At 34.4% G+C, this 16716-nt stretch overlaps 2 protein-coding genes across 10 annotated transcripts in view; one reads left to right on the top strand and one right to left on the bottom strand.

Moving 5' to 3' along the window:
• The window catches only part of LOC102237361 (nesprin-2-like), a 127349-nt gene extending 117841 nt beyond the window's left edge, over positions 1 to 9508 (bottom strand). For 7 of the 9 annotated variants that reach the window (XM_023348199.1, XM_023348194.1, XM_023348201.1 and 4 more), the window contains exons 1-8: positions 9084 to 9236; positions 6530 to 6591; positions 4171 to 4266; positions 3988 to 4065; positions 2710 to 2802; positions 2433 to 2629; positions 989 to 1188; positions 103 to 203 (exon numbers count right to left, since the gene is read on the bottom strand). In XM_023348199.1, the coding sequence (XP_023203967.1) occupies positions 103 to 203; positions 989 to 1188; positions 2433 to 2629; positions 2710 to 2802; positions 3988 to 4065; positions 4171 to 4266; positions 6530 to 6591; positions 9084 to 9156 (900 nt within the window). In that variant the 5' untranslated portion in view covers positions 9157 to 9236. Of the gene's footprint in view, positions 1 to 102; positions 204 to 988; positions 1189 to 2432; positions 2630 to 2709; positions 2803 to 3987; positions 4066 to 4170; positions 4267 to 6529; positions 6592 to 6899; positions 7061 to 9083; positions 9237 to 9426 lie in introns of those variants that run through there. The other 2 variants (XM_023348193.1, XM_023348198.1) reach the window with 2 other exon arrangements.
• A 2037-nt stretch (positions 9509 to 11545) lies between these two features.
• On the top strand, positions 11546 to 14042 carry atp5mpl (ATP synthase membrane subunit 6.8PL). Its single transcript, XM_023347380.1, has 4 exons — positions 11546 to 11644; positions 12280 to 12403; positions 12636 to 12662; positions 13921 to 14042. Exons 2-4 carry the CDS (start codon positions 12280 to 12282, stop codon positions 13932 to 13934), a joined length of 165 nt encoding a protein of 54 aa, XP_023203148.1. The 5' UTR covers positions 11546 to 11644; the 3' UTR covers positions 13935 to 14042.
• Positions 14043 to 16716: the final 2674 nt, after the last annotated feature.

Here is a 16716-nt window from a genome sequence, read left to right on the forward strand (position 1 = left end):
TAAAATGATAAAACAGGGCAAAAGTACAAACTCCAAATCTAAAATATATTTTTTTAATTCAATAAGGCGGACAAGCTGACTGAAAGAGGTTTTAATATTTACCTGCAGATGATCATCAGGCGATGGCAGATCATTGGAGTACTGCAGAAACTGGACTACATACGTCATAATGGACTTCTCATCCGGATCTTTAACGTCAACATCTGAAAAAATCCATCATCATTAATGTAACGTTGTTACTTTAAAACATTGTTTTTGAAATGTGGAGAAATGGGAGACAGGATATGCAAACAATAAGATATAAAATTAGAAACATTTAACTTTAAATCGCAGAAATAAACCATGTAATAACTGCCTATTAACCAGCTCCCTGCAATTCAGTGGCAAATTAAACCACAATAAATTACTTTTTGTCATTACAAAGCACTTATTTATGACACCATGTCACAGCCATTGTAGATAGAAAACAAGGAGTAAACATCCACCAAAAAACGGAGCTTAATCTAAGACATTTTTGAGAAACTTTGAAAAGTCCCAAATTTTTAGCTTGACATCAGAATAAAAAAAATAAACAAACAACTTTGAAATATCTGAGTTTGTAAAGTCAAAAATCATCAATAAAAAATTTAGAAATTTTGAGATTATGCTTAGAAAATGTCTACAAAAAACGTTGCAATTTCATAGTTTTTTCTAGAATATTTTACATAATTTTACAATTGTGCTAATAAAATATTGAATTTATTAATAAAATCTATTTTATTAATTTATATTGATAAGTTAATTTCTTATCGATATTAAGAAATTATTAACTTAAACACGCCTCTATATATGTTGCTGAAATGTTACTTTTGAGTTAATTTTGTCTTATTTCAAGTGAACTCATACATTTTCAGTAGAAACTACATAGAAATACTTGGTAGGTTTTTGTGTTTTTGCAGTCTAGTTAGTTTTTTAATGTGTTATTAAAGCATCATTGATCCAGCCGTACCTTGGGGCTCCAGGAGGCGAGGAATGTGGAGTTCCCTCTCAGCCAGGTGAAACGCTTCCTCCAGGTTCTCCTGGTTGCTTCGGGTCTGGACCCGTGAAAGATCCACCAGTTCTGGTCGGAGCGAGCAGAGGATGGCCAGGAAGGCCTCCCCACTTCTCCAGCTGGACTTAAAGTCTTTCACATTGACAGCGCAGTGAACCCTGCGCAGAGTCACAGCCGTAAATCAGTTTTTCACAACTTTGCGATTATGGAAATTCACCCAAAATCAACAGGCACCCGCATTTTCTCGCACTAATGCATAATTTTGAGTTCATTGCACATTTGTTTTGCGAAAGTAGCCAAATCCATTGGGTTTAAGTGATTTTTAACTCCCTCCTGAAGGTGGCAGCATTTCTTACTTCTTCTACAGGGCCGGTACAAGCCCTTTTGGGACCCTAAGGATATTTTCATTCGGGGGCCCCCATACCAACATCTGAACATCGTCATTCCTAAGCTATCATTAGCATAATTATTTAATTAGCTTACATTGTACTGGTGTTATTATTGCTGCTTATTTTAACCTTACAGGACTAGCAAACTAAAAGAAAAGCCATAATATTTTAATTATTTGAAAGTAACATCAGCTGATAAACACTAAATTTACAGTAAACAAGATAGAAAGTTTATTTGTATTTGCCCAACAGTAGCACCAAAAAGAGATCAATCTGCTATTTATGTACCAACTATGACAGTAATATGGAAATAATTTTTGCATTAGCATTTAGATTGCATTAATCAATCCCATTTATTGAAAAATATATTTTTTTATCATTCTAGCTTGGTCCTCTTGGGGTCCCCCTGGTGGTGCGGAGGCCCTAAACAACTGCTAAATTTGCATATGCCTTGGGCTGGCTCTGTTCTGCTACAATGCTGTTTCTTCAGCCTTACTTGGTTTCAAGTTATACTCTGTGATTGATATAATGAGCAATAAAAATGTGCATTTACAGTCATACATAAGAACAAATACTGCCAAATTCATAAAATACATTTGAGAAACCCTGATTTTGATTGCAAAAAATCACTTAAACAATAACAAAATCCTGGAGGGATTGATCAATGTGAACGACCGTCTTAAAATGAAGTAAATACTTCATTTTAAGTACTTACTGAATGCAAAAACAGCTATTTATTAATATTTTAACAGTTTGTTAATGGGTTTTATCAATACATTCTGTCACAACCGGCCATTTAAGAGCATCCTTGACCTTTAAATTCACAGTATAACATGTAGAATTACAACTGTCCAAATATAATTACTAGGGGCATTAGAAAGTCCGTATTTGATGACACAATAGTCCAAGTTATTTAAACTTCTTATCTTGTTTCCCCTGCTGAATAAACTAGCAAAAGAGACAGAAACTAACACCCCAAAAAAAATAAAAGTGTCTGTTTGTGTTAAACCTACTTTTTGCATTGGTCTCTGACCCACATGAGCAGGGCCTTTTTGGCAGAAACACGGAAGTGCCTGTGCAGAGGTGATATCCGCCCAGCAGGGACCGGACTGGCCGGGACCGGGCTGCCAGACCAGGAGTCCAGGCTCGACATAGAGTCCAGGGAGGAATGACGGGAGCTAAAGGACAACGCACTGGCCAACTCCTCAATCTGAAACATGTTGGAGTTGGAAAAAAGGCTTGAAACCAATTAATAAATGGCATAAAACAATAAAATATAGCTATGCTCACGTGACAGCGGAGGATGATGGTCCATACAAGGCCAAGGATGATGGATGGACGTCCGTCTATGATGTCTGGGATGTTTATGTTCACCAGCTTGATCTGAACACAAAACGATTCTACTTAGCATGACGGTTAATTTTTCTTTTTCTAATCTTAAATTGAAGTTTATGTGGTTGAAATCAGTTTGGCTGACTTTGTTCATATCATACATACTGTAGATTAGCATTTTGTCTACAGTCCATGTCAGTAGATACCAGAAATGCTCGTTTTGATGTCATTAGCATTTTTTAAAATTTATTTTAAATACATCTTCAAAGTGGTTAACTTCAACCTCTTTGAAGACCATTGGCAGGTTGATGTTTATAATGTTTAATAATAATAATTTTAAAAAGCAGCTCCAGTCTACTGCAAAAAAAAACTCTTAATAAAGGAGGAAAGTGGGTAATTAAGCAGTTGTTTACAATTTGTAGTGTATAATGGTTTACTAATTATGACTTTTAGTTGATTAGTTGAATATAGTTAGCATAACGGTGCTAAAAATGGAGTTGTATACAGCAGGGTTTTCCCCAGAGTATCATAAGCCTGCCGGGCCACCAGACTTTACTTGTGACCCCACCAGGCTAAGCATTGCTATTTATTAAAGTTTTTTAAAAATGTTTGCATTTTTAAAGATTTTATAGTTCAGGTCTTCCAATCTTCCAATAATCTTCCAATCTTTCAATGACACATAATTATCAAGTGGTATTTTAAAATTTCCTGTCAACTTTAAACATTTTTTAACTCAAAAACATGACCTAGCACCCAACCACCGGGCTTAGCCAGTTTTTTGCAGGAAACCTTGTCCAGTTAAGCTATGCTAAGCTAAGAAGCGCTAACCCTAAGCCATAATAATGAACAAATCTATTTCACATGCTAAAAAAGCTCCACATATTTCATTCTTTTACCATTTAAAATTAACATATTACATGTTGGCATAAACACATGTTTTAAATTAATAGGAGCAGTATGAAGAAACGAAATCTCATATAGTCTACCTCTGCTTTTGTTTGGGTAAATAATTATTCCAATTTTGGCCCACTGTTTATTGTATTTTAAAACTGCAGTGCATTTAAAAGAAATTACAATTTCATTGTGCCACCTTTCTACAGTTCATCCGCTGCCAGGTCCCAGACAGAAAAGAAATCTAGACACGCCCCTGCACATGTGTTCTGCTAACACCCTCAGTCACTTCTCTGAATTGTTGTGTTGCAATGTTTTTGTGAAATAAAATTTTAATAAACTTACAGATTTTTTCTTGAGAAAGTCCAGAGCCGTCTCAACGTTGGCCCTCTGCTGGAAAACTCCTCGACCTCTTTGTCTTTTCTGGAAAAACAAATTAGCAGCTTCAGCACATTTTAGGACATTTTCTTGTAGCATTAGCTCTGAACTCATGTTGTATTTTGGAGTCATTGAGGAGTCATTCCTCACCATCGACTGACCGCTCATCACTTCCAACAGGTCCAGAAGCCGTGAACCATCGCTGAGGTCCGAAAATAAGTCCGACACGTAGGAAGGTGAACATCTCTGAAAGCGTTAAATAAAAACATGCTGGACCAGTAAGAAGTGAACTTTCAGCTTACACTGTAAAACACTGGAAGGTGGTTTAACTTGAAAATGAAAGTCCACCTGCTGCCTTGAAAATGCAACTAAAGTCAACAAGAAAATTCTTTTGGTTTTAACTCAGAAATTAAACTTCATGAAGTTGATTTAACAACAGGAGTCAAGTTATCTAAACATTGTTTTTTAAGTTAATTAATTTTGAATTGTGAGTTTTAACTTAGTGCTGCCATTTAAACCAAATAATTATTTCACAATATGCAAGTTAAAAAAAAAAACTGCCCTCACCTGGTTAAAGAGACACATTTCTCTATTGTTTCACTCACAATATCAAGTTAAAATACTTATGTTATGTTAAAATAATTTAAACTATTGTTTCAAATTGCATGAACAAAATCTCTGATCTGATAATGAATTTTACTAAATTCAGCTCAACCTCTTTAAAACATTTAAAGAGGTTGTCCACAGTTGGACACTGTGGACTAAACTGAAATTTAGTCTACACTAAATTTCAAAACATTTAGTGTGAACAGAACATTATCCTCAAGCTTTGCTTTAATAAAACACAAGAGTCACATCAATGTAACACACTAACACACGCCGCTAAGCATTCTGGGAAATAGTGAAAGCTGCTACACAGTAAGGTACTATACACTCTAAAAAATGTTGTGGGCTGTTGTTCATCTAATGGATTTATTTACATTAATCTACATTTTAAAAAATGGTTTACTGATGACAACTTACTTTTTGTGTTCAATTAACTTAAAGAAACTTTTTACTTCAACTTTTCTTGAAACAATTGATTTCAACGCCAGTTTCATATCCAATGTCTGACCAACTCAATTTACTACATTTTTATAACTTATTTCATTACCCTAACCCTAACCCACTACATTTTAGCCAAAAAAAACTCATCTCAGAAAATTTCTAGAAAAAACAAGGAAATTTGCTAGAAAAAAATAACATTTTTAGATTAATGTCAGAAATGTTCTGAAGAAAAAGAAAGGTGGAAATTTCTGAATTTCAAATGTCAAAAATCTTCTATTAAAAATTTGTTTAGAAAATTTACAAGTTTTCTGGAAAATTTCTGAGTTTTTGGAAGAAATGTACTCCTTTGTTCATATCTGCAATGGCCCTAATACATCATCATAAAAATACCTTTCAAGTTTCGGATCTGCAATAAATATTCCACTACTTCATTTGCTTGATTTTAGGTTTGGTTTTGGACTTTGGAGTCTGCAATTTTGGCCCACTTGGCAAAAATTTGGACACTCCTGGTTTAAGTGGTTCCAAACTAAAAACCTAAAATGTTCAAAATGACATTATCACTTACATTGTACTTAAAATACAACTAAAATTTTAATTATTTTAAATGTTTTTTGACATGTTATTTTAGTTTTTCAAACTGAAAACTGACTTAATTGAATTGCTTCAATTGGAAACAAGTAATTCAACTAAGTTTATCCAACTTAATGGACAAAATTAATTTATTGAGTTGGTTCAACTTAATAAATTAGGTTGGTTAAACTTAATTGAATTACTTGTTAACTAATGAAGCAGTTTAGTTAAGTTGGTTCAACTAATTTCTTTTTAGAGTGCAGGAGAACAGAAACTGATTTGTTGCCCCATGGAAGGAGAGAAAGTGAAAGCATAACTTTCAATGTGAAGGCCAACAAAAACCCTAAAACATAAATATTTCCTGGTTCTTTCAGCCTTTTGTCTGACGTCAGCGCTGAGCGTTGAGCTGCCGACAGAAACAGCTTCCAGTTTCTGAACCTAAGCAGGTTGCAGGTCATGAGCTCAGTCAGTGTTACATGTAGTTATGAAGGGTCTGGGCTCACATTACATCCCGTTCTGCTCCACAGAAGCTCTATTAATACTCCCGTTCCATGTCAGCAGCTCGGCGTCTCCGTCCAAAGGGAGTCGGCACGAGTTGCTTCACTGATCTCTGACTCCGGTGAGTCAGCGAGCCGAGCTCCAAACGCAGCTTTGTTCAGCTTAGCAACGGATCAGGATCAGCAAGGAGACATGCACTGGTTTGTTCTGACACAGGATGTCATGCTCCACATTAACAAATAGGCTGTTTTTTAAATCCAAATGCAGAAAAGAGCAATGGACCGCAGATCCAATATGTACTTTAGGATTCAAATGTAACACAAACTCTGCAGATTTCTCTAGAAAACGTTTTTGTGATCTTGACACAAAAAAATAATCACGATTTCCAACAAACCTTGGCAAGCTGAGCGTTTATCCAGTTGGTAAATGTCCTTTTCTGGATCTGTTCATGCTCCACTGTTAAAAAAGAGAAGTAAATAGAGTATTATTCACATGTTTTATGATATCTGGTATGAATATGATGCAACATGTGATAGATACGTTCATGTGCTGTGATTTCCAGTTCTGCAAAACTAACAATATCTACTAAAAATCCTTAAGCAAACATCCTAGTTACGCCTCATTGCAAACTTGACATCATGAGTGTTGATTATTTCAGCACTCATGGCACAAAAATGCTCAAACCTGAGTAAAATTAAAAGTTGAAAATGATAAACTGGACTGTTGATGTGGATTATATCGGTACAAGCACACCAATCACTCACCTACGTCAGAGAAATGGACCTCTCTAAACTCCATGTTTGTAATCTTTAGCTAATTTTGCCCATGAATTATGACACAAAGTAAAACATAATCCATTTAAAACTGTTTAAATTGTTTCTTCTTCTTCTTCTTCTTTCCCTCTGGTGCGGCTGGAGAGCGTTTGGCTTCCTCACTAGACTAAAGTAAATGTAAGAAGCAGGATCTGCCTGCAGGACGGGATCGCCTCCAAGACGGAGACACACATGGATACGGACCCAAACACACACACACACCCAGTCACTAAGCACACACTGCAGACCGAAACACACTGCAGCTCAAATTTAACATTAGATGTTTAAGGACTCCTACATTACTCCAATTTCTTTCTTTTTTTTCAGAAAAACTTGAGCTTTTTGTCCACAAACTTGCTTGTTTTTCATAAAAATGCGGCTGAATCTGATCGAGTTTGAAGTTTTTCCGTTTGTTTTGGAGCCTGCCATGGCAGGTACCGCTAATTGCTCGACTCCACCCTGTTTGAAGAGCAAACAATAGGAAAGGCAGCACTTGTTTAATACGTTTCTCTGCGTAAAAACGAAAGCTGTAAATAGGTTTCAAAGGGAGCAACGACAGACATGCTCAGGCATGTTCACTTTAAACTCTGCGTCTGATTTATTTTAATTTTTATAAATGAGATGGTCTTAAACTCAGTTATTTGTACTGAGTTTAAAACCAGGGAACATTATTTTGTGAAATCCTATAGAAAGAGATTGTGACAGTGTTTTTATAAGCTTAAGCCCACATCATGACTCCTTCACCGCCGTAATTTATTTAACTGAGGTTTTTATTTCCACATAAAAAAACAACTTATTGTCAGTTTTCTGCTTTAATCTTTTATTTAAACAATGTCTGCAAAAAGAAAAATGTGTTGACAAAACTAAACAAAAGTGAGTTTCCGGCTACATTCAGTTCAGTCTTAGTTTATTGAGTATCAGAAATATTTCAATCTATTTTCATACTTAAATGTTTTTTAATTGCTTGACAGATGTAATGTTAAGTATGCAAATTTTAAAAAAGTTCACTTTAGAAATAAATTGTTCTGAAAAACTTAAAGGCAAACTTTTAAACATTAAAAAAAAATGTGCATTACACTTTTGAGACATTAAGCGATAACATATTGTTACTGTATTATTTTATATGCAATTTTCTATTTAACATTTACAGTAAAATAAAAAAGATATTTTTTTTATGTTTAATTAACACATTTTTACTCTTAAATTGTGTCTTGAAGAATATTTCTTCTCTTTTTGCTTTTTTGTTACGCTTAAATGCTTCAGAACATCAAAAAATTTTAATATCAGACTAAGATAACTAGAGTAAATATAGAAATCGGTTTTCAAATAATTATTTCATTTATTAAGGGGAAAAAGGCAACAATCTAACATTTTATGGGAATTTTGACTCACTCTTCTTTGTACAATTATGTTTACTTAAAACAATCTTATATTTCTTGCTGAAAAGTTACTTTTAAGTTAGTTTTTGTCTTATTTCAAGCGTATTAAAATATTTGCATTAGAAACCAGATAAAAATACTTTTGTGTTTTTGCAGTGTAAGGTTTGGGTGTGTCTGGGCTGCTGGTTCCTCTTGACATGGAGAATCCGATAAATGATCAGTTATTTTATGAATTATAGTTTCACACAGGGCCAGGTTGGTTTGAATATTATTTTTCATTTGTATTAGAAAAAAACGCATTTTGTTTTTCTCTGGTGAAATTTGACTGATTTTAAAATGTATTTGATGATCTGAAGCATCGAGGTGGAACAAAAAAGCAAGAAGATAATAAATATTTGTCAAGACAAGTGCACTAAGATATCTACATTGGAAACTAGACAAATAATACTTGGTAAGATTTTGTGTTTTTGCAGTGCAATATGCAAGTTGAGTTTTTTCACTTCTGGAATTACAGTGTATTTTCCTGAATTACAAAATGTTAATGTCATCATATGACAAACAGAAAGCAAAAGACTAAAGAGAAATTAAAACCAGAGTAGACTCTTGGCACAAAGCAGAAGATACAACAAGACTTTTTATGACAGTTTTTATCTTTTGTTGTAATTTTTATCATTTATTTCCAATGTGGGAGCAGAACAAAACCCACACATGGCACAACATCACGTCCACATCCACACCAGAGCAGAAATAGCCTGACCTTGGAGGAGCATGTGGACATCGTCAATGTCCAGGGGAATGCCTCCATCGTCTCCCTCCGATCCTGAAGCCATGATGTCTGAACTTCAGCAAACTTCTGGAAACAAAAGAATTACAGCAGCAAAATCAAAGCTGAACATTTCCAAAGAATGACTTGGAGTCGACTGCTTGATTGGTCATGTCAGGAACGCATCTAAAGCTCACACACACACCCTGATTTTACCGCAGACACACTCATACAAGCACACACATGCAAACTCTCCACCAAAGAGCTCAACAGATTCTAAAATCCAGCTTCTGTTAAAATGAGCGTACAAAAATAGATGGCCTGCTCTTCAACATACCTGGAGCGCGGCAGAATATTATAACATCTGAGAGTGGAGATTGTTCGCTCAGCTGTTCTCCTCCTCAGCTGACACATTGGTGAATGCCTTCAGACGCGCTGTGGCCTTTAGGCGCTCATAGCTGAGCAAGATGCCTGCTGCCCATTGGAGCTGCATGAAAGAACAGAGAGGAAAGTCCCACCTTTTCTGCTGCAGGTCCAAATCACTTCACCGCTCTCAGACCAGCTTCATAACCCGGGCAAGAAGCCCCACACACTGCAAAAACACAAAATCTTATCCAGTATTTTCTGGTGGAAGTATCTTATCTCACTTGAATTAAGACAAAATTAACTTACAAATAACCTTTCAGCAAGATATAGGAGCTTGTTTAAGTAAAAAAATTCCATAATAATGATTAACAAAAAGTATTTTTTAAATAAATCTGGCAGTGGAACTAATATTTTTAAATCAATATTAAGGAATAATTGACTTAAACAAGCGCCTATATCTTGCTGAAAAGTTCCTTGTAAGTTAGTTTTATGTTAATTCAAGTATAATAAGATATTTGACCTAAAAGCTTGATAGGAGTTTTTGTTTTGCAGTGCAGTCTCTGAAAGAAAAACAAGTATCACTTCGTTTTATGGGAACTTCTTCTTTAGTAAGGCAGTAATGATGAACAAGTTGAAAATAGGGAAACTATTTCCTTTGAAGCATTTATGAGAAATTGATTCAGATTCCTCTAAAATGTAAAGGCAAATCCAGTGTGAATTGTTTCTGACAGGCTTCTATTTAATTCAGTTCAGTTCATTTATCTAGTGCCAATTCACAACAAATGTTTCTAAGAAAATCCAGTAGATAGAATTAAAAAAATAGATATTAATGTTTTGTAAGTCTTCTCTATTTAAATTCCCTTTCACCTAAAAACACAAGGTTGCTTTAAATGTCTATGTTGTCACATAGTGTCACATTTACCCTTGAGCGCTGTGCCAGAGTTTTATTTACCCCTCCGCTATGGTGAGCAGGCAGAGCTGGTAGAGAGTCTGTATGTCATGCAGCAGCTGTAAACTGGGAGCTTTGGCTAATGCAATGGGAGAAAAAGAGAAATTGAATAAAAGAAGTGATTTGTTTCATTCAAGTCCAAGACACAGAGTTACTGTGAGTTAATGAACTCGAGAAAAAGGACAGTTACTGTGGGGCAGATTGGCTGTGATTAGCAGAAAGTCATCTCAATAAATTAGATTCTCATTGAAAAACTTCATTATTTCTGTAATTTCATTCAAAAAGTGAAACTCATATTTGATGGTAGAGCTATTTTCGATACATAGGAATATATTTCAGGTGTTTTTTTTTTTTAACAAAACACCTGTTAAAAAAACATTTAATGGAAATACAATCGTCTGCTCTCAGAAAATCACAATGTGAAAAATGAAAAGGGATTTTGAATGCAGCCATTTTATGCTATGACAATTCTACACTGCAAAAACACAAAATCTTACCAAGTAATTTTGGTCTAGTTTCTAACACAAATGTCTTAGAACACTTGAAATAAAACAAAACTAATTTACAAGTAACTTTCAGCAAGAAATATGAGCTTTTATTTAAGTTAATAAGTCCTTAATATCTTAATATTGATTAAAAAAAACTAAATAAAAGTATTAGTTATATGTGAAATAATCTGCTACTGGAACAAAACATTTTGTTTCATTAGTTGTTGTTTTTTCTTTAGACACTGAATTTTGTATTTTCACAAGCTGTAGTCCATAATAATCAAAGTTAAGTAAATAAATACTTGACACATTTCACTCTGTGTGTAATGAGCCTCAGGGACTTTCACTTTTTCAAGCGAAATGCTGAAATAAAGTAATTTTGCATATTGTACTTCACTGAGATGCTGTTGTGTACCCTCCTCTTATTTTGTGTTAATATTTTACATTACTCGAAAACTACATTTTAATGATATATATACTTTTTAAATTAGGCAAAGTCACAATATTTTTTTAAATCAAAGATAGGTGACCAAATATTAGCTCTAAATCCTTTGTTTTAATAATTATCCACAAGGTGGAGCCAACAGTTCACGACAGTTATCAGTTCTATTTAACCATTAGGGGGCGCTCCTAACCAAAACGGAACTGCAGCACCTCACAGCTTGAAAAGAGAAGAAGTCTTTACCCCTCGACTTTGACGTTTAGCCAAAGCGGCCGTTTGACCTTCTAACTGCAGCGCGACAAACTGAAATGTGAGTATTTATTTGGATATTACATTTCTGAGATATTATGGTGATGTCCGTGTAACACATGCCGACTTAATTTATTAATCTTAATCGAATAAGTCGCTATATTTCCTGTTTGAATGGACTGTTCTTGCAGCTATCGGTAGCTAGCAGTTTAGCTTAATGCTAAAGCTGGGGTTAGCCAGTGATGGCAGAGCAGTTTATTCATTAGCAAATCGATATTTTCAAATGAAATTGAGATTAAGTAGTCTCATATTTGCTCATCAATCACTAACTTTTAATCAGGCGGTTAATGGTGCATTTAAAATTACAAAGAAGAAGATGGGAGTTGGTAGCATTTTTGTAGCTTCTCAGTTAGCACCAAAACAGTGGTTCTTCCTGAGTTCTACGTAACTTGCAAACTTTACCTTCATCCATCGTTTCTAAGCGACATAGCAGCTCTCCGAGTTTATCAGCTGGATTTATGTTAAATGTAACAATATTTATAAATATTTTCTCCAAGAAAACGAAGTAATAAAATATCTCAGCCTAACTTAGGAGGCATGCAAGCCAAGTTTTTATTTTTTTGTTGAGATTTATTACAAATTTGAGTCACGTTTAGTGAATTCTATTGTTTTTTGTTTGTTTGTTTTCTCCCACAGATGCTTCTGGGTGCCGTTAGGAGATGGTGGGCCCAAGTGGGCCCTTACTACACTAAGCCGTACAGAGATGTATTTATTGGAGTTGGCATAATGACCATCATTTATTATAAAATTTCCTACGGGGGTAAGTTGAAGAGCAAGACATATTATGAACTAGAGATATGCTGTGTGAAGTAGATAAAGTTGATTTGGATGGAGTGTCACATAACTGAGACTGTTTCAATGTAAGCAGTCTGTAAATCAATTTATCATAGTGCTTTTCACATATGTAGAGTAAGTGTTTCACAGTCTGTGGATAATATTTTTGATATGTATAACAGTGTGATTAATATGTCTTTGATTTTTCTCTATTCTAGGGAAGAAGGAGGCGGCAGTGACGAACAGTAAGTTTATTAATATATTTTAACTTATGATGTGTAATTAAATTTAAGCAATATGATCATATGTGAGAGCCGGTTTTCACTACCTCTGTGCAGATGGATTCTAAACTAAAAAGATTTTCCTGTTTTAAATTACAAAATGAGATTTCATCAGAACACTAAACCCCTAAAATCATCTTTATTGGGACATAATAGTTTGCCTCCCAGTGCTCTCTGCTTTTCTCTACCTCCCTGTGTGTCTAAACAAGACTTAAAAAAGAAATAAGACCAACAGTTGGGTGAACATACTATAATTTTGGTGAAAGTTGCACTAGTGATGTGGCTTGAGATAAATAATAATAACTTGTTGCTGTCATTCAGTTTTGGCTTCATAGCAAATGTAGACCCAACATAGCAAGTAGTCTTTCCAGCTATTGTTATAAAAGTTAATTGTATTATTTCCATCTCAACAACGAGTTAATATCTGGTTGATGTTGAGACATTGAAACAACTTATTAGTCGTTTTTTAATAACTTTAACACTCCAGCACTTCTTTACCTTCTAAACTTTCTCATGCTACATTTGGCTGGAGTCACCAAATATATTACAGGCACCGAAAGCCCAAATGCATAAAACTATAGAAATGATCTGGCATCAGTTACAGTAATATTTCAATAACAAAACATTTACAATATATTGTGCTGGACAGAATCTTTGGAAAACGTCTGTTTATTAATCATTAAGTTACCCAGCTCTCTAAATAGCCATGTTTTGAATAAGAATTTAATATTTAAAATGTGTGTATGTACTATTTTTGGATGTGTAATTTTGATATTCTTAAATATTGTGATCATGCTATCAGATGCAATTAACCCACATTTTCCTCAATAGTTTGTTTTTCCATCATCAGAATCAAGTTTAATATTTTATAGGTTCTTTAAAATGATTTTATTTGTCAGCAATGATAAAAAAAATGTCAGCCTGTTGTAACAATGTTGTTTTATTTCTCCTTAAACTCGTCTGCCTTTAAGACTACTACAGACTAATTCACATTTTTCATAAATATTTTTGCACATTTTTAATTTCAGCGATGGAATTTTGTAAGTGTATTTCAATTAGTATTTTATTTAGGTTATTGGGCCCTGTTATAGGTCACCATTGATACATCTGTAATTTTTTGGTTTATTTCTAGATTAACTTATTGGTTATATGCACATTTATTATTCTTGGCTAATAAATTAAATGGGAAATAATTGACCCTGATCTTTTGTCACTTTTTCAGAGCCTTCTCACTGACCTTCCTACCATCCTGTTCACCTGTGATATACCTGTCTCATCAATCCCAAAGTCCAACTTTATGTTTGAATTTCATTAATATGGATCAAATAAAATTATTGTCCTCAACTTTGGTCATTTTTTAACAATTATTTTCTTGTGAAAGTTTGTTTTAATTGGTGAAGAGGACTAACTCTGGATTTCACACATAATAAAACGGGGAGAAGGGGAAATGTGTAACTTTTATACATTACAAGTGTTAAGAGCTCGCTTTATTTAAATTGATTTTGGTCCTTTTAAACAGTTTTGTACTTATGTGTTTTAGTGTTTACTCCATTTGGAGAATTAGTGAGCTATTTATAGTCAATGAATCACAGTTTGGGTTTGCATTTTAACTAATCGAATCGGGAATAAACCTCCATATTGCCTGTTTGGTGCTGAGTGGATGTTTTATGCGGTTAGTGATTGCAGGAAACAGTTTTATTTTTTAGGTTAGATGCTGCTTGAGGATGGTCCTCTAAAATCACAGATGACCTTTCGAATCAATTTCCCTGCTTTAATGATGGATAAAACGTTTAACTTGGTTACATAATTCTGCTGAAGTCCTTACTCTGCATTACAGCACAATGGATTTAGCTTCACAACTGCCTCATTGACAAAAATCAATAACCAATGAGCAGCAGCCTGTACACTTTGCTTCTGAGAACGGAGAGCTTTCGCTGCGCTCAGGGCCACAAATTCAGAGCTGGGAAACCAGATGAACGGCCTGCACCAGCTGATGAAAACATTAATGCCATCATGTTGAAATAATTGCTGAACACATAATTAATGCATAAATGCTTCTGCTAATATGGCAAAGTAAAAAGCTCCTGAACTTCACTTGTGAAGTCAGTGTCTAGTAAAACAGATTTTAGTGACTCAGAATCTAAAATGTTATCTTATTTTTTTTTTAAATAATTATGAGGATAAAATGTGCAATTATGTATCCGTCCACAGGACATTAAATCTATAATACTTTGTGGTCTGAGGGGAAATTATTGATGCATGCAAACAGGAAATCTGAAAAGTGTGGAGAAAGCAGAACCAGAGCAGAGTAGTAACTCGTTACATTTACTTAATAACTTGATAAAATTTACTTTTAGGGGTATTTTTTTACTACCCTGTATTTTTTACTTGAGTAATTTCATTATGAAGTATCTCTACTCTAAGCTGAGTAAAGTCCCACTGAATGAAAAACAAACATGTTTGAACTAAACATTCACCAGACACAGACACACATCTGCAGTTCTTATTAAAGTTTCATAAGTTTTTATTGACAGAAATTAATTTGGAAAAAAGTTTCTATTGCTTGTTTTGGTTTTGACATTTTTGTCCAAAATTTCCACTTAACTTTATACTTTGTGTGATTTTTAAATATTAAATGGTTGATAATTTGATCAGTTGCTCAGTACTTGAGTAGACTTTTTACAGAATACTTTTTTACTCTTATTTGATTAACTTCTTGGATGGCTACTTTTTACTTGAGTGAAATTATGTTGAAGTAGTGTTACTCTTACTTCAGTACACGTTTTGGGTACTCGGCCCACCTCAGGCCATTTTGTTGTGATTACAGCTGCAAGTTTCTGAATCTGTGGACACATTTCACAACTTTTTGTCTAATTTTACTCCCAATTGTAAGTCAGGGAAAGTCTTCAACTCTTGTGTTAAATGGGGTGAAGACTGGAAGTGGAAAAGTGGAACTGACCTGACATGTTTGAATTTTTAGAGACAGATCTGGACCCAGTTGAACATTTACTGACCTAACAGCAAAAGTGTTGCTAATAGCCAATGAAAAAGAGGGGCTAAGTCACTTTTTGTATGAAACTTTTGTTACAAAAAATGTTTTCCATATTTATCAAAGCTGTCGCCATGTTGTGAAAGTGAAATATGAAACAAATAATCTGGGAAACGATCAATCTCCTTCACCTCTTCCCTGAGCTACTACTGCCATGAAGAAATGCACCACTTCCAAACAAAAACAACCAATCAGAGCCAAGAGGCGGGTCTTAGCGCTGTCAGTCAATACTGTTAAATGTGCAAATAGCAAAAAACAACTTACTGCTACAGTAATACTGTTCACCTGCTGTCATTGGTAGCTATGCTAACTAGCCTAGCATTCACAACATGCTATGCTAGCTGTAGATTGTGATTGACAACGCTAAGAAGAAGAATTACTTTATTCATCCCAGCAGGGAAATTATTAAGACCCTCCCCCCAGCTCTGATTGGTTGTTTCAAGGTAGCACTGTGTTCTCACAGAGAACCTGAAATTTTTCATAGATTATCTGTAAATGTTTAATATCATACTGACAGACATAGTGACAGTTTCAACAAATATGTAAAAACATTTTTGAAATAAAATGTACATACTGCAACATTAATAAGAAGTTGTGTTTAAGCAGAATTTCAACCAGGTGCCACTTGAGTTCTGGGTAGAATATCTTCACACAGATAATGTATGGTTTGGATTTTTAGAAGTGTTAAGTAGATTGTGTTATGGTTGTGTTTATGTTATTTGCTGTGATGTATGTAACAGGTCTCCTGTAAATGAAAGGAGTCTCGAAAGATTATCCTGATTAAAGAAAGGATTATTAATAATAATAATAATAAAAGGAAGGTTTTTCATCTTAAATGCAAAATATATTCTACATTTTTGTTTTAATTACTGCTCTGCAAGTTGTTCCTTGAGCAAATTGTCTTGTTTTGGGATTGTATGCTCCAGTTACCAGTTGGTTCAACACAATTAATCGTTTCAGTCCTTGTTT

Source organism: Xiphophorus maculatus, chromosome 15, assembly GCF_002775205.1.
Source record: "Xiphophorus maculatus strain JP 163 A chromosome 15, X_maculatus-5.0-male, whole genome shotgun sequence".
NCBI classification, from domain to species: Eukaryota; Metazoa; Chordata; class Actinopteri; order Cyprinodontiformes; family Poeciliidae; genus Xiphophorus; species Xiphophorus maculatus.